Below are 21,440 nucleotides of genomic sequence, written 5' to 3' on the forward strand. Positions count from 1 at the left end.
GTCCGCGGGTCCCGCAGGCACAGTCACGGAGCTCGCGGCAGGCACGCGAGTGCACCGCGGGAAATTCAAAGTAATGTGCAGGTACGTTACTTTGCCCAGCCGTGCCATTCTGCCGGCGTATATCTACAGGAGCCGGTCGGCAAGCGGTTAAATAAGCCAACAGTATTGCGCTATGTAGTGTCCCTTTGTTTCTTCCATATGGGATATTTTGGTGGAGAGGAGGTCACATTACAGGGAAGCCATCTGGTAACCTAGGGTATCCTATCCAGGAGTTCCCAAAAGCACATTAGACCTTCTTTTTAAATAAAGAGGTCACATCCATCTGATGAGCAGCTTTCAATTTAGAGCACATTGGGTGGATTCAATATATATGGTGAAGGAATTCCTTCTTGCTTTCGGGATGGGTCTACTTATCAAGACACATCATTGGAAATATGGATTTATAAAATATAATTTGTTAATGATTTTTTTGATCACTACCAATTTATATATGTTTTTTTCTCATTGCACTTTATGTATATCTTCACTTTGTGTATGATATTTGTTTGATATAAGGAAATATTGCACTTTATGCACATATTCACTTTATTTTATGGTATATGACATATAAGGAATATAAAATAATTACTCAACGCCCCTATCAAAACTCTTGTTTTCACTTGCACAGTGACGGGTTCACTGTTTTTTGGGGAGCAACTTTGTACAAAAGGTATTAGTATATTTTTACCTTGTTTGGCGCAAGGTTTCTTTTTTTCTCATCTTCATCTCTACCTGCTCTATCCCTTGTTCATGGTCACCTCCATCTCTGCATTCTCTATGTCCTGTCCATGGTTACCACCATCTCTGCCTTCTCTAGTTTGTATAGGGTGAGGAAGAGTTAGAACCCTTGTGGAGAAGATGACGTGTGAGGGGTAGGGGAGGAGCCTCGCGGTGGGGAGGTGGAGGACAGAGGAGGAGAGGAGAGCGGCGAGGCCGACAGCGTGAGGTGAGAGCCACGCTGAGCCCGTGAGACAGCTACCGCTGCAACTGCATCGAAGCGGCGGATAGGTGGCGGACGTTGAGGTGGAGAGCAGTACCGGAGCCTGAACACGAAGCCAGTCACGGAGCCGGTTGCGGCAGAGGCAGAGGCAGCAGCACGTGGAGCTCGGGGAAGACAAACTCCGGAAACACCTAACCAAACGCCATATAGAACGGCAGCCGGTCCGGAGCCATTGTCCCCCCTAGACGCTTGCTAAAGCAATCCCCCCCCTGCGTCCCCGCTCTCCCCCCCCCCCCGTACAATCGTGGAGGATCACGGAGGAAGGACCTGAGACACCCCTCCCCCCCCCCCCGCTAGCTTTCCCCATTTTCCCCATCCGCACCCCCTGGATGTAAGGGGAAAGGAACTCAGGAACTTTTGCATATCAGTATAGAAAGTAAAGGGTATCCGAAAAAAAAATTTTTGTTGTATGTATACAATGACAATAAAGTATATCTATCTATCTATCTAAAGTTAAAGACCTGGAGAAGTAAGCTGTGAAATTGCTGGATCGCTGATATTAGAAAGGAGCAGCCCGGTCAGCCCTGTCAGCCCTGTCAGCCCTGCAGGAGGAAGAACTTGGGCTCTGTGACCCATGCCGCAAGACAGCAACAGGTAGGACTTTGAAAAAAATCATTAAGTGTATAACTACCTGTTGCAGGACTTTAAGGAGAGTAGATCCAGGGGGCACAGAGCAAGCAGGGTGACCTGAGAAGTCACGCAAGAAAGGAGGAAGGTGGGAGAAATATAATATGAAAGGGCGCACCACTAAGGCAGCAGAAGCAAAAAAATCAAGAGACAGCTTAAATACAAGCACTATCCAAAAATACATGACAGAAACGCAAGCTAGAAGCCCAAGCATGGAAAATAAACAACAAAGTGGGAAAGACAAAAAGAAAGATCCCAATAAAAATAAGGGAGCAACAGGAAACAACTCCAGAACAGTAGCCTCACCAGAGTCTGAATCAGAGACCAACACAGATGTGGGCATGGAGCTATTCCCTACAAAAGTAGAGATCCAGGACATGTTTACTAAATTAGAGGATGTGCTGAAGGCAGAGATTCTTAATATCAGAGAAGATATGGGACACCTACTGAAAAGAGTGGAAATCGTTGAAGACCTAACAGAGCAACAAACGGCTGTGATTGAGGACTTGAAAACGCAAGTTAAAAATCTACAAGCGGATCAGAGGGAAATACTCCTTAAACTCGAAGAGCAGGAGAACCAAAACAGAAGGCAAAACCTTAGAATTAGAGCCATCCCAGAAAAGGGAGGGGAAGATCTGTTCTCTGCAATGAAAGAAATATTCAATCCCATATTGGGAAGAAATAAGGAGGAGAAGCTCAAAATAGAGCGTGTCCACAGAATAAGAAAACCTCCAAACACCAGAGAAGACCTACCGAGAGACGTGATAGTGAGGTTTCACCATTATGAAAAAGAAAGGATTTGGAAGAACTTGCGAGGAGTCCAGTCGCTGAAATACAACAACACAGACATCCAAATCTTTAAAGATTTGTCAGCCAGAACCCTCGCAAGGAGAAGACAACTAAAACCACTGTTGGACACATTAAGGGAGGGTAATCTGAAGTATAGTTGGGGTCACCCATTTTCACTTTTAGTAATAAGAGAGGGGAGAAGCTTTAGATTAAAACGGATAGAAGATCTGCAGGACTTCTGTGTAAATCTAAACATAAGGTTGCCACAGGATATGGTGGGAAGAATTTTCTGAGGGGGGGGGGGTCACAAAGTTACAAGGTTATAAATGTGATTGATAATTAGGATACATGTATTAGGAAATTCCTCCGCCCTAAACTCCACATAATGTGGGGGAAGGGGTCCTCGAAGCCCATCGGTGGGAGTAACACTCTGTACACGTGGGATCGTTGGCGTGAAGGGATTATGGGAAACGCCACGGTCCCGAGGCCAGATGTCGGCAGGGGGGTGAGGGGGGTGGGGTGTGGGGAGAGGTGGAGGGGTGGGGGGGATGGAGGGGGGAGGGTGGGCACCCGCAGATTCAAGGTCCAGCGCAAGAGGTCCTATCTTCTTGCACTTTTTTTGTTTAGCTGCCCTCTTGTATCCCCAGATATGGGTTACAGCTCTGGGGTATTCACGGATTCTTGCTCCTTGATTTATCTACTCTATTTCAATCTTAAGCTTTGTGTCTCCCGGTACAAAGGCGGAGGGCCTACCCAGAGAAAATCAAAGGTGTATTTTAGGGACAGGAGGGCAAATAAAATGTGGGGTGACTATGGAAATTAGATGTTTATCTTATAACGTGAAAGGTCTTAATTCACCAGGGAAAAGGTGGAAAATGGGTCAGGAACTACGGAGATTGAATATAGATATAGCTTTCCTGCAGGAAACGCATCTAGTGCATGAGGAGGGTATTAAGTTATCTTCAAAAGAGCTACCGGTATGGATATATGGTGATTCCCCATCCAAAAGGGCAAAGGGAGTGGCCATCGGATTCTCTAAAAGGTTAAAATTCAATATAATGGACAGGAGAATAGACCCAGAAGGGCGATTTCTGTTCGTAAAAATAAAAATGAACGAAAAAATGTATACACTGGTAAATATATATTGTCCAAATAGAGACCCGATGGGATACTTTGCCCGTACCCTGAGTGGATTGGAGGAATTTAAAGAAGGGGAAGTGATCCTAGCGGGTGACTTAAATTTCTGCCTAGATCCAGCCCTGGATAGGTCGGCTGATCCCCAATGGGTAGACAAAAGGGGATGTGTAAGAATTGGGAAGAAATTACAAACCCAGCAGCTGATTGACGTGTGGAGAGTGTTACATCCCAAAGAGAGAGACTACACATTCTACTCACAGGTGCATGCGACCTATTCAAGGCTGGACTACTTTTTAGTTGACCATAGTTTACTAGATTCTGTGATAGCCTCAAAGATTGAGATTCAGACCCTGTCAGATCACGCCCCGGTAGGCATGACACTGGCGCTTAAGGGCCTTCAGAGGATCCCGGCGGCTGAAGGAATTCCTTCTAATGAAAAGGCACATTGTCGAAAGGATACAAAATGAGATTGAGGGGTTCTTTCACACTAACGAATCTGAGGAGGTCCCGCCGACAATTGTGTGGGAGACTTTCAAGGCCTACATTAGAGGGGTATTAATCTCAATTGGTGCAGGGGAGAAGAAAGAAAGAATGAGAAGGCAAGAGGGACTGATAGAACAAATCCAGGACCTTGAACACACTCACAAAACCAACAAGGAAGCGGGTCAAAAGGTATTAAGGGGACTGATAATAAAAAGGGAGGAACTGAGAGACTTGATAGAAACAGAAGCCCTAAAAAGAACGCACAAAAACAGTAAAGATTTTCACATAAAGGGGAATAAAATAGGAAAACATTTAGCCGCAACGATTAGGAAGAAAAGAGTTGAGAACTGCATTGCGAGGGTAAAGAGTAAAAAGGGGGAAATGAGACACTCAACAAGAGACATAGCGGAGGAATTCCGAAGCTATTTTGCTTCTCTCTATGCAGTGGAAAAAAAAGGAAAACAGGATGGGAAGAGGGAGTAAATGGTAAGAGAATTCTTGAGAGAGGCAGCTCTGCCCACTCTGTCACAATTGGAGTCATTGGAGCTGGAAAGACCAATTTCGGAAGATGAGGTCTTTAGAGCGTTGAAGCAATCCCCAGGGGGTAAGAGCCCCGGGCCGGACGGCTTCACGATAAATTTTTATAAAAGATTTAAGGATCTCCTGGTCCCAAGGCTGTGCCAACTGTGGAATGGCCTTGGAGACCGGGAAATGTGTGGGGAAGCCCTGTTGGCAGCAGTGACACTGATTCCCAAGGAAGGGAAAGACCGCACCCTATGCTCGAGCTACCGACCGATTGCGCTACTAAATGAAGACACCAAATTATATGCGAAAATATTGGCTCTTGGACTGAGGGAGAAAATGACTCACCTGGTTCATCCGGACCAGGTGGGATTTGTTCCCGGGAGAGAGGGAAGAGACAATGGGGTGCGGTCTCTCCTGGTAATGGAGGCACTTAGGGCAGGCGGATCCCCTGGTCTACTCCTGTCGATCGACGCAGAAAAGGCGTTCGACAGGGTAGACTGGGGGTTTATGTTTAGCACACTAGCGGAAATGGGTATCGGGCCAGCAATGTTAAGAAGAATAAAAGTTCTATATAACTGCCCTGCGGCCTTTGTAAGAGTGAACAACACGCCCTCGAACACCTTTATTATGCGGAACGGCACTAGGCAGGGCTGTCCATTGTCGCCACTCCTTTTCGTTCTGGCCCTGGAACCGCTTCTTAACGTAATTAGAAGGCACCCAGATATTAGTGGATGTGAAGTAGGGGAGGAGGAGCACAAGTTAGCAGCATTTGCCGACGATATTCTTTTTTTTATTTCAAAGCCCAAAATATCAATTCCAAATATGTTAGCAACAATGAGGAGGTACAGTGAGTTATCAAACTTTAAAAATTATCATAGAAAAAGCTGAAGCATTAAAGATTAACATAAATAAGCTGGAAGCCAACAGGCTAGCGGATATATTCCATTTTCCATGGAGGGATAGTATTAAGTATTTGGGAGTGAGACTGACGGGTTCCAGAGGTGATCTGTATAAAATAAACTATATACCTCTCTTAAATGAAATAAGAACTGAAATAAAAAGAATATCCCATGGCCATGCCTCTTGGACGGGGCGTATAAATATTGTAAAAATGGTGCTCGCACCTAAAGTGCTGTACAAAATGCAGATGCTTCCTATCCCAGTTCCTCGGGAATTTTTTAGGGTCCTGGCAGAGATAATCAATAGGTACGTCTGGGGTAACAAGAAACCAAGAATTGCGCACAGGGTGTTATGTAGAGAGAAAGCACGTGGGGGGTTGGCCCTCCCTGATTTTAGAAACTATTATAGAGCAATTGTAACTGCACGGGCACTGGAATGGGGCAAAAGTAGTAACAATAAAAGATGGGTGAATTTAGAAATAGGGTTAAGTAAAACACATCTGAACCATATGATCTGGAACCCACCACAGTATAGGAACTTAGGTAAAGAAACACATTATATAACGCACCATACACTTAAAGTTTGGGATCAAACTCACCATTTAAATAAGTGGGATTATAACTCACCGTTAATTTACTTAAAAAACAATCCGTTTTTCCCCCCAGGTATGGGAGTAATAGGCGGTAATTGGATTCTTGGGAAGGGTACACAAATAAGGGATATAATTAGTAGAGGGAAATTAAAATCACTGGAGGAATTAAAAGCACTGAGGGAGACACTAATAATAAATGGATGAAGGCACAATCAATTAAATCACTTCATTAGAAGCCTGCCAGGTCCCTTAAGGGAGGAAGCGAACTATAGGGGATTAGAGAAAATGGCTCTCAAGAAAGAATTAAAGGGGACGGTTTCGAAAGTGTATAAAATTCTTATGGGTGGGGGCAGACAGGGCACGCCCCCGTTCATAAGAAAGTGGGAGGAAGATCTGGGACTCCAATGTGACGGGGAAATGGAAAAACGTATTTTGGAAGCTACGCATGGGACAGCAGTAGATATGAAGACAAGGGAAAGCAATTACAAGTGCATCGCCCGGTGGTACATGACCCCGGCCAGAATGAGTAGATTTTCGCCAGTTAGACCCCCTAACTGTTGGAGAGAGTGTGGGGGTCTAGGTACAATGGCGCATATATGGTGGGATTGTCCTAAAATCAAACTGTATTGGCAAGAAGTGATAGGGTTGATAGAGAGGATAACAGGGAAGAATGTATGGTTGGACCCCTGGAGCTGCCTGTTTCACGCTCACGAGGGTGGGAAGAAGGGGTATAATTCCTCTCTAACGCCAATTTTACTAAATGCAGCTAAAAATGTTATCCCTAAAAATTGGCAAGAAATAGAACCTCCAAAGGTTAAAGACTGGATCAAAAAAGTTGATGATATCTATTAAATAGAGTATACCGAATGGAAGGAACAGCTTGACAGAAACCAAGAGAGAGGAAAAGGGAAGTGGAAACCTTGGGGGGCTTTTAAAAAAACAGAGGAATTCGTAGAAATAATGTTAAGATAGTTCAAGGGGAGCAAAGTAGGGTCATTAAGGACTACAAATGGGGTGCGAGTCTGCAGGGGTGGGGGGCGGGGGGGACGTTGAGGAGGGCGAGGGATTTAGGGGGTGAGATAATCCCCGGAAATGGGTCAAGGGGAGATGGAGAGCTGCGACTGTGAAATTTATGAAGATTCTCCCCGCCGCAGGGGTATTTTATGTATGTGTATGTAAGATTTATTTTATATTGGAAAAATAAATAAAGATTTATAAAAAAAAAAAAAAGAACCCTTGTGGAGTTTTGTTTGTATGTCTCTATGTGTCAGGCTTCCCCTCACATTCTGTTCAGGGAAAAGATGTCAGCAGAGCAGGAAGTGAAGGAGGATCTCCCGATTGGTGGACAAAGAGAGCAGTAAAAATCTGACAGGGATTCCAACCCTTTCTTTACTCTTTCTTTACTACTTTAATAAAAAAAAGAAGTTTTCACTAGAATTGGGATTTAATGAAATTGGTACATATGAGAAGCTAAAGGGAGGAGAGAAAAAAAAATTATATATATATATATATATATATATATATATATATATATATATATATACACATTTTATATGCTTACCTGGATAGAAACTGAAGAGATCATCACTTTGAAGGCAAAAACAGAGAAAAAAATTATTTAAAGTACGCAAAATGTACAAAACTAAGCAAATGTGAAGGAAAAGGGAGGGCTTCCTATATTTACACAATATTATTTTTAATTAGTTTTGTAATTTTAGGTAGAACTCCATTCTGGAGCAATCCCACTGGCTGGTGGGAGGAGTCCGGTGAAATCAGAACATCTTTACAGTTACACCCACTGTAACAGTAACATTTTGTAGACCTCATGACTATCTAAGCTAATACATCCAGCTTTGCCTAATTGCGAATGACAGAAATGGGTAAACCAGTTGCTGTGTGTTACTGCTGCAGAGGATTTTTTGAGTTCCACGATTTAGTGAACACAGAAAGGGGGTGGAACTTTTTCTCATCTAGAAGAAACTGTCTCTATGGAAGTTGTATGCACCACACAGCAGCAGTAAATGATGACCTTTGCAGCACAGGAGTAGTGATGAGTGAATCTGCTTAATTCAAGGGCAGGTTCTGCAAACACATCCAAAGCACCATGTTATTGAGGACAAGGACCTCTTTCCCGAATCCCTAGCTCAGTGGATGTGGGGATCTGCAGGGGGGACTTATCATAGATCCCCCCCCCCCCCCCTATGTGAATGGAAGGAACACATATTACCCTGGTGTGGTATTACACCTAGTTATTCATTCACACAAACAGAATTCAAATAAATACACAGAGAGCTGCTGAAAAAAGTGGGACAGAATTAAGTGAGGCTGCAGTTCTGCTTTAAGCTTGCAGGGACTTTTAAACATGTACCTAGAGTCACTAGCCCAGAAGAATCCTTTAGGAAGCAAGAATGAAGTCACATGTCCTGATTTGCAAATTTGTTCTTGCACAGTGACCAAAGTTCTAGATATGTCTATGACAAAAGTGATTGAACTTGTTCCAGATGGAGCCACCAAAAGTCAACGTATTGACATTTGGAATGCAACTGTCATCTGGTCAATGATTTTCCTTCCCACAATATGTGTCACCCATTAAAAATACTAAACAGTGATCAGCATACCTAATAGCCTGGGGACACCTAAGAATTGCTATACCTTTCAGAGGTTTTGACCCAAACCTTGTTTACAGAATGCCAACACTGTTAAGGGTCAGGTGACCAACTGTGTTACAGGAAAGCTTGATGAATGTAAAATAAAATGATCAACAGCAAGCTCGGAGCCAGTGGATACTGTTCCATTTAGCCATCTAAATTGTTTGCAAAGGATTCTCCAAGAAGCTTGATTTTCTTTCCTCAGCCAAGTAAATTTGGGGCCTGCCCAATTTGACCCTAGACCTTTGCCCCCCCCCCCCTTTCCCCAACTCCCATGTTTTCTGCACTTATTACATTAAACTTTTCTATTATTAACAATGACCTCATTATTTTCAAAAATGTATAGAAATGTAGGTATGTTGGACCTTTTTGAAAAAATATAAGGCAGAACAGTGGCATTGTCAACTTAATAGTGTAATATTAATTGTACATCTTGACATCTTATGTCTTTTTTAATATAGACAATGGTAACATAATTATGAAATTTGTTTCTGCAAGTTGAATAAGTTGTGCATATTCAAATAACTCTATATTTTTTACTATTAATAATGTACTATCCTTTACTGTACCTTGAGATGTACGTTCATTCTGTTCATGATCTGAAATAGAATTAAACAAAGTATTGCTTTTTATTTTATAGTTTTCTTTTACTATGAAATGTTTGAGGGTCTGTAAAATCTCAGGCTCGTTTAAAGGGGCCCTGCCCTTGTAAGGTAACAATATTACTTTGGTTTCTTTATGCATCTCACAAGTCTTTGTTCAGTCCTTTGTATCCTAAGCCTGGGCTTTAAGGCCTCAACCCTTCAAGGTATGATTCTACCCTACCCTTTCCTGGCTTCTGTTACCCATTGAGACTGCAGCCTTTGACAGCTGACTGACATGAGGGCAAAGCTTGATCCAAACTTTGAGAGATTAAAGTCCCGACTACCATCTGATCCTTATGCTGATCATGTGCTATACATTCTCATTGTACAATCTTCTTTAGATCTACCATCAGCTATGTAGTACATGGGTCTGCCTTACTGGATATTAATTAAATAGATTTGTGAGGTTTGTCCTCATATTATATAGTTTGAGTATATAGTTGGATTTACACCGATCAATCACAACATTATGACCACCCACCATAACCCATCGAGGCATGGACTCCCCTAGACCTATGAAGGTATGCTGTAGTATCTGGCACCTAGCTGTCAGTAGAAGATTCTTTAGGTCCTGTACGTTGCAAGGTGAGGCCTCCCAGGATCTGACTTTTTTTGCAGCACATTCCACAGATGTTTGATTGGATTGAGATCTGGAGAATTTATAGGCCAAGTCAACACTTCAAACTCATTGTTGTGTTCCTAAAAGATTTCTTGAATTCATCAGACCAGGCCTCCTTCTTCCATTGCTCTGTGGTCCAGTTCTGATGCTCACATGCCCATTGTAGGCACTTTTGGCTGTGGACACAGGTCAGAGTGGGCACCCTGACTGGTCTGCGGCTACACAGTTCCAAACACAACAAACTGCGATGCACTGTGTATTCTGACATCTTCCAATCGGAATCAGCCTCAACTTTTTCAGAAATTTGAGCTACAGTAGCTCTTCTATCGGATCAGAAAACAAGGGCCAGCTTTCTCTCCCCATGTCCATCATTGAGCCTTTTATTGCAGAGTCTACCAGACAGGTGTTGTCTGAAATAAAACCTTAGGTGGTCTGTTGGTCCTGCCGCAGCTTCTGTCAGCCTCTCACTGAGTTCTACAGGCTGCCAGCAGAGGGACTGGTTGGCACACCTGTGCCTTTGGCCCACACCTAAATGCTGGAGCCACATGTACAGAGGCAAAATAGCCATGGGGCCTAAAGCAGGAAAAAGTGATCTGGAAGCATAAAAATTGTCTATACTTTCCAGATGGCTTCTTCTACACTCAGAAAAGCTAAATGTAGGCATGCCAGTGTGAATAAGGTCTTATGCCGCATACACATGGTCGGAATTTCCGACAACAAATGTTCGATGGGAGCTTGTTGACGGAAAATCCGACCGTGTGCAGACTCCATCGGACATTTGCTGTCGGAATTTCCGACAACAAAAATTTAAGAGCTGGATCTCAAGTTTTCCGATAACAAAATCCGTTGTCGGAAATTCCGATCATGTGTACACAATTCCGACACACAAAATTCCATGCATGCTCGGAATCAAGCAGAAGAGCCGCACTGGCTATTGAACTTCATTTTTCTCGGCTCCTCGTATGTGTTGTACGTCACCACGTTCTTGACGTTTGGAATTTCCGACAACATTTGTGTGACCGTGTGTATGCAAGACAAGTTTGAGACAACATCCGTCGGAAATAAATCCACGGTTTTGATGTCGGATTGTCTGTACGCGGCATTATAGATAAAAGCATCTAAAAGGAGAGTGTTGGTAGTGCCCAATAAAATTCTAACTGTTGTTTTTTTTTTTTTACTGCAGAAAAAAACAAGGAAGCCAATTGGTGGTTATATGCAGCAATGATTCTATTCTGCCTCTAGTTTTCTAACTAAAGTCTGGTATTAATAGAAAGCTGCCTTATGCCAGAGTAAAAAAATGTAGATGAAGATTTACTTACTATATCCGTTTTCATTATTTTTTTTCTGCTAAAAGGGAACAGAAGAATTAGGAAACATTATATGTACATAACTGGTAAAGGTTAAAATACTTGTGGCATTTCCTTCTTAGGTGGAATCTGGTGGACCAAGTTATATGCTGAAATGGTATGACTCTTGGAGACTTCAGCAGTGAAAACCCTCTGCCATAGTTTCTGGCTGCCTCAGGAAATGTATAGGTTCTGCCAACCTTGATGTGGTTTTGTGACCATGGTTGTGCATTCCACTACATTAAATAAATAATGTGGCTGTGGTGGTGACAGCCTTTATAATAGCCACACAGCATGTGTGCAGACCCGGGAAATTAGCCCAGAGATCCCATCACCAAAGTCTGCAAGACACACTGAAATATTACTTTTGCACATAAAGGAACTTTGAGCAAAAAAAATAAATACATATAAACAAATAGAAAGTATCCAGACAATGAAACCTGTGCAATAATGTTCAGTTCTAGTCAACTGACCCTATAAGGCATTGTTACTTTTAAATGATAATAATCTAAATTAATAACTTCAAAACATACTCAGTGAATGATTGTCTGCTACTCCTCTCTCTTCTTCTCCTGTTAGCTTTCATCAGCTTTCATCCTGACTCATTTATCCTTTGTCCCATGGTCACCTCCTGTTTTGCCTCCTTTATGCATTGTCCATGGTCACCTTCCCTGCCCCTTTATTCCTTGTCAATAGTAACCCTTCTGTTAGTTCACCCAAGTCTTCCCCCTCTATTCCTTGCCTATTGTCACCTCTCACTCTGCCTCTTCTATCCCCTGTCCAACGTCAACCCCCCCTCCCCATTCTAACCTCCTCACCTCCATCTCTGTCTCCTCATCTTCTGTCCATAGTCCCCAGCCCCCCTCATCTTTTCCTCCTCTCACCACTGATCATGGTCAGGTCACCTCCTCTGTCCTCTGTTCTCCAGGATTATTTCTCTCCCTGCCTCCTCTTTCCCATGCCCATGTTCACCTTATTCTCTATCTATCCTGTTCCCTGTCTATGGTCACTTCCCTCTCTGCTTTCTCTATGACCTGTCTATGGTTATCTTCATTTCTGCCCCCTTTATTCAGTGTTCATGGTCACTTCCATCTCTTCCTTCTCTACACCCTGTCCTTGGTCACCTTTCACTCTGCCCTCTGTATTCCCTTTCCATTTTTTTCTCCTGATCTGTCTTCTCTATCCCTTGTGCAGTTCTTATATTTATGTCCATGGTGAACTCCCTTTTTTCCTTCTCTATTCTCTGTCCGTAGTCACCTGACACTCTGCCTAGTCTATTCCCTGTTCATGGTCACCTCCCACTCTACCTTCTCTCTCACCTATCCATGGTCACCTCTTCTATTAATAGTCACTTTCCTTTCTTCCTCTATTTCCTGTCCATTATCCCCTCCTGCTCTGGATCCTCCATCCCATTTCAGTGGTCACCCCCATCTCTCCTACACATTGTCCATGGTCACCCCCTCCTCTGCCTCTTATATGCCTTGGCTAAGGCCACCTCCATCTCTGACCTTATCCCTGTCCTTGGTCACCTCCAATTCTGGCCCATTTTTCTTTAGCCAAAATTTGCCTTTCTCTCTAGTCTTCCATATATTGCCAGCTCTCACTTTGCTCTTTTCCCAATGCTAGACAACGACCTCCTGATACTCTATCACCTGTCCAAGCGGGTCCCATCCTACCTTCTATTCTAGTCTTTCATTTTTTAACACATTCAAGTCCTGCTTTTTAATCTATTGGTAACATTTTATTATTGGCTTCTATTTTTCCTCTTTTCTCTATGCTTGTTGTTTAGTAAACAGCTCTTGGTTTGCCTCCTGTCCAATCATCCATAACCTAGAAATTATCACAGACATCTCACCAAAAGAATCCCATAGATACAAAAAACTCTCAACTGGATTAACTCTCCAGCATCCACCAAAAACTAAATTAAATACTTTTGGTTGAATGACCCTGTAAAGTAAACTTGTGCTTGTCCATCACCAGGCCCTAATGCTTTCATGTGGAGGTGGGGCGAGTGTATACATTTATTTTGTATTTATATGTAGCAAGGTCCCAGGCCTCCTTTGGTTTAATAAGAAACTCCAGGGCTAGAGACAGCTGACATCCTTCTGTATATGGTGGGTTGTGAGGCATGGTGGGTGTAAAGTAGCTAAAGTTTTTGGGCGCCAGACACTTCTTGAATGCAAAAGAGAGTTTATTTATCTTAACAAACTTTTGAGGGAGAGAGGGTTAGGGCCAGGACACCCTATAGGTAGTTGCAAGTGCAAGACTCCGAGACTTCAACAGGAGGACAGCCATGCAGGAAAAGGCATCCAACAAGAAGCTACATCTGCATATGCAGGAATGCTGTCTCCTATGGCAACAGACTTTAACAGTTCCTAACACAAGTTGTAACAGTTCTTTCACTTCCACTACAATCACTCCTTGTAGTTTTTCAGCCCACTGAGCTCCCGGTCTCTCTCACTAGACTAGATGATTCACTGCCACTGAATCCCTTGAGCTCCTCCAATCTTCACGGTGGTATCTTCCTCAAGCGTTATCTCCGTCTCTCTGCTGGGTCCCTAGCTTGGCACTCCAGATACCTCTCAAGCTTCACCCCACTGGCCTGCTTGGTTTCTGGCTTGACACACAAGGCTGCTCTGCAAGCGTCACCTCTGCTGGCTGGGTCCCTGGCTTGATACCCACTGAAGTTTCCTGATTCTTCACCATCCCCGGTTGATGAGAATGCTGCTCCGGTACTTGCTTCATTTACTCACTGTGGTCCCTGGTAATAAGATAGTTGGTCCCTTAGCATCCCCTCTACCTCCGACCACAATAGGTTCTCGGCAGAACCGTCAGTTCTGGTTGGACTGCAAGCTGCTCTCTTGCTTCTGGATAGGCCCTCAGACAGCCTAGCAGACAGATGTGCCCGGGATAGGCCCAATCTCCGGCCTAGCAGCCCGGGCAGTACAATACACGTCCACCCAGACAGCCATCCAGGTGGCATAGAACCATAGGCGTGCGCAACCTATTGCATTAGGGTGTGCACCCGAAAGCTCAAGCACACATACATATATATATATTGTCAAAAGTATTGGGACGCCTGCCTTTACACGAACATGAACTTTAATGCCGTCTTAGTCCATAGGGTTCAATATTGAGTTGGCCCACCCTTTGCAGCTATAAAAGCTTCAACTCTTCTGGGAAGGCTGTCCACAAGGTTTAGGAGTGTGTCTATGGGAATGTCTGACCATTCTTCCAGAAGTGCATTTGTGAGGTCAGGCGCTGATGTTGGACAAGAAGGCCTGGCTCGCAGTACCTGCTTCTAATTCATCCCAAAGATGTTCTATTGGGTTGAGGTCAGGACTCTTTGCAGGTCAGTCAAGTTCCTCCACCCCGAACTCGCTCATCCATGTCTTTATGGACCTTGCTTTGTGCACTGGTCCAAATCATTTGGTGGAGGGGGGATTATGGTGTGGGGTTGTTTTTCAGGGGTTGGGTTTGGCCCCTTAGTTCCAGTAAAGGGAACTCTTAAGGCGTCAGCATACCAAGACATTTTGGACAATTTCATGCTCTCGACTTTGAGGGAACAGTTTGGGGATGACCCCTTCCAACATGACTGCACACCAGTGCACAAAGCAAGGTCCATAAAGACATGGGCTTAGCAGGGGTGGTTGGAAATTAACTTCAAGTGCAATAATTCACATTATAACTGTAACTAAAACATGTACAATTAAGTGTAATACTCTAAAAAATAAAAAATCCAAAGTGCTATAATGGTGTGAACCTCCCAACTAAAAAGTTGTTGCACTTGAAGGTAATTTGTATTGCAATTATCTGTAGAGGGGTTTCCACCATCCCTGCTAAGGCAGCACTGATGGGCACTGATAGGCAGCACTGATGGGCACTAATAGGCTGCACTGATTGGCAGCGTTGATGGGCACTAATTGGTAGCACTGATGTGCACTGATAGGTGGCACTGATAGGCAGCACTGATTGGCACTAATGGGCACTGATTGGCACTGATAGGTGGCACTGATGGGCACTTATATGCATCACTGATGGGCTCTTATTGGCAGCACTTATGGGCACTGATAGGCTCTGATTCGCAGCACTGATGGACACTGATTGGCACTGATAGGCAGCACTGATTGGAAGCACTGATAGGCAGCACTGATTGGAAGCACTGATGGGCACTGATAGGCTGCACTAATAGGCAGCACTGATGGGCACTGACTGGCAGCACTGATGGGCACTGATAGGTGGCACTGATAGGCAGCACTGATGGGCACTAATTGTCAGCACGGATTGGCAGTGATAGGCAGCACTGATGGGCACTGATATGCAGCACTGATGGGCACTGATTGGCAGCACTGATGGGCAGCACTTATGGGCACTGATATGCAGCACTGATAGGCAGCATTGGTTGGCACTGATTTACAGCATTGGTTGGCACTGATAGGCAGCATTGGTTGGCACTGATAGGCAGTACTGGTTTGCACTGATAGGCAGCACTGGTTGACATTGATAGGTAGAATTGGTTGGCACTGATAAGCAGCACTGGCACAGATAGGCAGTACTGGTTGGCACTGATAGGCAGCATTGGTTGGCACTGATAAGCAGCACTGGTTTGCACTGATAGGCAGCACTGGTTTGCAATCGTTGGCACTGATAGGCAGAATTGGTTGGCACTGATAAGCAGCACTGGCACGGATAGGCAGTACTGGTTGGCACTGATAGGCAGCATTGGTTGGCACTGATTGGCAGCATTTGTTGGCACTGATTGGCAGCATTCATTGGCACTGATTGGCAGCATTGGTTGGCACTGATTGGCAGCACTGATGGGCACTGACTGGCAGCACTGATGGGCACTAATTGTCAGCACTGATGGGCACTGATTGGCAGCACTGATGGGCAGCACTTATGGGCACTGATAGGCAGCACTGATAGGCAGCATTGGTTGGCACTGATTGACAGCATTGGTTGGCACTGATTTACAGCATTGGTTGGCACTGATAGGCAGCACTGGTTTGCACTGATAGGCAGCACTGGTTGGCACTGATAGGCAGAATTGGTTGGCACTGATAAGCAGCACTGGCACAGATAGGCAGTACTGGTTGGCATTCATAGGCAACATTGGTTGGCACTGATAAGCAGCACTGGCACTGATAGGTAACATTGGTTGGCACTGATAGGCGGCACTGGTTCGCACTGATAGGCAGCACTGGTTGGCACTGATAGGCAGTACTGGTTGGCACTGATTGGCAGCATTGGTTGGCACTGATAGGCAGCATTGGTTGGCACTGATTGGCAGCATTGGTTGGCACTGATAGGCAGCATTGGTAGGCACTGATTGGCAGCATTGGTTGGCACTGATAGGCAGCATTGGTTGGCACTGATTGGCAGAATTGGTTGGCACTGATTGGCAGCATTGGTTGGCACTGATTGGCAGCATTGGTTGGCACTGATAGGCAGCATTGGTTTGCACTGATTGGCAGCATTGGTTGGCACTGATTGGCATCATTGGTTGGCACTGATTTACAGCATTGGTTGGCACTGATAGGCAGCACTGGTTTGCACTGATAGGCAGCACTGGTTGGCACTGATTGGCAGAATTGGTTGGCACTGATAAGCAGCACTGGCACAGATAGGCAGTACTGGTTGGCATTGATAGGCAACATTGGTTGGCACTGATAAGCAGCACTGGCACTGATAGGCAACATTGGTTGGCACTGATAGGCGGCACTGGTTCGCACTGATAGGCAGCACTGGTTGGCACTGATAGGCAGTACTGGTTGGCACTGATTGGCAGCATTGGTTGGCACTGATTGGCAGCATTGGTTGACACTGATAGGCAGCATTGGTTGGCACTGATTGGCAGCATTGGTTGGCACTGATTGGTAGCATTGGTTGGCACTGATAGGCAGCATTGGTTGGCACTGATTGGCAGAATTGGTTGGCACTGATTGGCAGCATTGGTTGGCACTGATTGGCAGCATTGGTTGGCACTGATAGGCAGCATTGGTTGGCACTGATTGGCAGCATTGGTTGGCACTGATAGGCAGCATTGGGTGGCACAGATAGGACAGAGGGGGAGTTTCACATTCAGGAGATCGTGATAATTGCCAGAGCTGTTCAGTGTATGAAGCTGTCAGATAATGACACTGCATGCAGGGAGAGACACCAGCTGTTAAAAGTCAGCGGTGATGCTGGTGGTGGGCGGGACTGAACAGTTACCAAACACTAGCCAATAGGATGAATCTGGGCGGGCCGCTACATTTCTCTGGCTCCGCCCCCTCTCTGAAGCAGCCCAATCATTGGCTGGTGTTGGCGCTTGATCCCGCCCACCCCCGACTTTGCGGCTGAGTTGTGATGACTTACAACTCAGCCGATGTCGGGAGTGGGCGGGACCAAGCGCTATAAACACAAGCCAATGTTTGAGCTGCTTCAGAGAGGGGGCGGGGCCACATAAATGTAGCGGCCCGCCCAGACCCCATCCCATTGGCTGGTGTTTGGCGTTCTGTCCCGCCCACCCCCGACATCACCCCGACATTTTGACAGCTGGTGTCTCTCCCTGCATGCAGTGTCATTATCTGACAGTTTCATACACTTAACAGCTCTGGCAATTCTCACGCTCTGCTGCCTGTGAAACTGTTTCACAGGCAGCGCGGGCCACACACTCTCATGGATGCAGGATTTTGGGGCAAATCTCTGGACACAGCATGGTGATTAGGGTGTGCCCAGGCACACCCGGCACACCCCGTGCGCACGCCTATGCATAGAACACAGATGACCTGACTCCACCCAAATATATAGGTTCTCCCAGCAGGCTAAGGAATTCAAGAAAACCCCTGCCCATTGGCTGAGATACCCCATATACCCATAATCTGACCTTGCATTGCCCTTCTCGTATATAATACCACCAAGTACCCAGCCACCTAGCGGTAGAAGAGAAAAGGGCAACAAGGCCAAACTTAGGGAGAAATCAATTGATCTCTAACAATTAGCCAAGATGACTATTTCTGGAGAGTAAATTGTGAGGAGCAACCCTGAGTAAACTCCAGGGTGCTACAGTAAATGACCCTGGCTTGGTCAGCGAGCCTCTGTACCCGCAGACGCACTGCGATCTGCGTTTGCAGTGCCATTACCAATACATAGGCACCTGCATGCAAGGGTAGTAAAGTCATCCGCGATGTGGGAAATGTGCATGGAATGCACCTTTCGCACACCGCATTCTGGTGTGAACTGGCCCTGAGGCAGATAGAGAGGCAAATGAAGTGAAGATGGGTACATCCCCTACCCTCCCAGCATCTCACTTGGGGATATTTTGTCCTCATGTACAAGTAAATCAGAACCTATACCAATAAAGTTTACATCTTTAGCAGAATGCCGGTGTCCACCTTTGACAGCTTTCTAACTAATGTTAGACCACGTCTGCAAAGAATGAATACTAACATTAGGATGTTTGAGAACCAACGTGAGAAGAAATGCCAACATTTCAGGAAGAAAAGGAGGAAGTGTGATTTTCTGCTGCTAAATGTACCACAGCTATCTGAAGCAAAATGCAATGTGCGTTTAGCTGCAGATAGCTGTAAATAGTCGACCCTGGACACAGCACTTAGCCTAAGGCAAAACTGCCATGGAAGAAACATGGAGTCAGCATTTTGCTTCAGTTACTCACTGTGTACCTGCAGGGCGCACGCGGCACACGCTGTGATCACCGAGTCAATGAGACTCGGGTGATCACAGATCAGAGTAAGGGGTCAATCCCGGCCCCTTACCACGTGATCAGCTGTCAGCCAATGACAGCTGATCATGTGATGTAAACAAAAGCTCGGTAATCGTTTTATTTTTTTCTCCTCACGCTGGCAGCGTGAGGAGAAAAAAAAAAAGCCGATTACCAGCTTATGTGCAAGGGACATCGGTCCCGAAGAGGAAGGAGGCACATCTGCCTAATCTGTCCCCACAATTACCGCCTGTCAGTGCCACCTGCCAGTGCCACCTACCAGTGCCCACAGTGCCCACCAGTGCCACCTATCAATGCCCACAAGTGCCACCTGTCAATGCCCACCAGTGGTGACAATCAGTGCCTGATCAGTGCCACCTAGCAGTGCTGCCTATCAGTGTAACCTACCAGTGCTGATCAGTGCTCATTATTGCAACCCATCAGTGCCCATCACTGCCACCCATCAGTGGCCATCACTGCCACCTATCAGTGCCCATCACTGCCAGCTATCAGTGCCACCTATTAGTGCCACTTCTCAGTGCCCATCAGTGCCACCTATCAATGCTCTTCAGTGTCACCCATCAGTACCACCTCTTAGTGTCACCTCTCAGTGCACCCCAGTGCCGCCCTATCGGTGCCCATCAGTGCAGCCCATCGGTGCCCATCAGTGCAGCCTATCAGTGCAGCCTCATCAGCGTACATCAATGAAGGAGAAAAATTACCTGTTTGCAAAATATTATAACAAAACATATAAAAAAGAACATTTTTTTTACAAAAAATAAAAACCCAGAGGTGATCAAATACCAGCAAAATAAAGCTCTATTTGTGGGGAAAAAAAATGATAAAACTGTCGGTTGGGTACAGTGTTGTATGATCGCGCAATTGTCATTCAAAGTGCATCAGTGCTGAAAGCTGAAAATTGGTCTGGACAAGAGGGGGGTTTAAGTGCCCAGTAAGAAAGTGGTTAAGGCCCCTTTTACACGGGCGGATAGAATTCAGCTTTTAGCTGCAGATAGATGAAGTTATCTATCGCACCTAAACTAAGATAATGCTTTCCTATGGCCCCATTCACACACTGCGTTTTGTTACATGGGGTTTTGTGTGGTTGGAAAAAATACATTTGATTGGGTCCAGGACCGATTTATCGCAGCTATCTGTACATAACTGCAGGCAATCGCAGTGTACTATTTCTCCTGCGGATAGATAAAGCAACAAGGAAAGAAAAACAACAGGAAACACATCAGAAATGGTAAGAATGTTCCACCACAGCTAAACGCAGCCGCATGTAAGCGCACGTAATCGCTGCTAATCGCAATGTACAACTGCAAGTGATCGCTGTGCCTGAAGTCTTGGAATTTCAAACAAACAAAACAAGCTTTTAACAGCAACAGGACAGTCCCCGTGTGAAAGAGGCCTAAGTCCAAGGTAGAGTTATTCAGAGACATTATATTTGGTAGACCCATGTAAAAATTATAAGAACAGACGGAGATGACAAGACAAGTAACACATAAAAATATCTCTCTACTGATAATGACTACATTCAATTCATTAGTGGCACAGAAACCAAGAACAGATAATAAAATTGTGATTAGAAAAAAGCAAAAAAAAAAAAAAGCAACTTACCTTGCATTTCTTTTTATATACACATATTAAGATGATTATGAATATGAATATGAATATGAATAAGCAGACTATGATCCCAGCGATGGCACCTGTATTGTCACCTGTCATATAAATAAATCATAACATTTATATTTTTTGCAAACACAGAAAAACATTTATACAATGTAATGCACACCCTAAAGAGACGCTGATGAATTGAGTCCTATTTCCCGCTAATGCCGCGTACACACGGGCAGACTTTTCGACCGGACTTTCAATGGACTTTTGGCAGACTTCTGACGGACTTTCAAAGGAACGGACTTGCCTACACACGATTACACCAAAGTCCGACGGATTTGTACGTGATGACGTACGACAAGACCAAAATAAGGAAGTTCATAGCCAGTAGCCTACAGCTGCCCTAGCGTTGGTTTTTGTCCGTCGGACTAGCATACAGACGAGCGGACTTTTCGACCGGACTCGAGTCCATCGGAAAGATTTGAAACATGTTCCAAATGTAAAGTCCGTCAGATTTTCGACCGAAAAAGTCCGCTGCAGGTCCAATGGAGCCCCCACACAGTCAGATTGTCAGCCGGACTGGGTACGTTCAAAAAGTCCGCCCGTGTGCACGCGGCATTAGAGCACACAGCCAGAATTTCTGTCACTCTTTAGTTGGCTCCAAACAACATTCTAGAGGGGATCTTTTAGGGTCTTTTATTGGGAAATGATGAACTTGGACAGGAATAGGGAACATGGGATACCCCTAAAATGCTCCACTTCTGGCTTC

At 45.0% G+C, this 21,440-nt stretch overlaps 1 protein-coding gene across 1 annotated transcript in view; it reads right to left on the minus strand.

Moving 5' to 3' along the window:
- LOC141116650 (uncharacterized) overlaps positions 1 to 21,440 on the minus strand; it is a 210,737-nt gene that overhangs the window by 46,467 nt on the left and 142,830 nt on the right. The window contains exons 6-9 of the mRNA XM_073609042.1: positions 20,675 to 20,775; positions 11,323 to 11,350; positions 9,310 to 9,339; positions 7,654 to 7,679 (exon numbers count right to left, since the gene is read on the minus strand). Coding sequence (XP_073465143.1) covers positions 7,654 to 7,679; positions 9,310 to 9,339; positions 11,323 to 11,350; positions 20,675 to 20,775 — 185 coding nt within the window. The remainder of the gene's footprint in view (positions 1 to 7,653; positions 7,680 to 9,309; positions 9,340 to 11,322; positions 11,351 to 20,674; positions 20,776 to 21,440) is intronic.

The sequence above is a fragment of the Aquarana catesbeiana genome, linkage group LG13, assembly GCF_042186555.1.
Source record: "Aquarana catesbeiana isolate 2022-GZ linkage group LG13, ASM4218655v1, whole genome shotgun sequence".
Taxonomy (NCBI): Eukaryota; Metazoa; Chordata; class Amphibia; order Anura; family Ranidae; genus Aquarana; species Aquarana catesbeiana.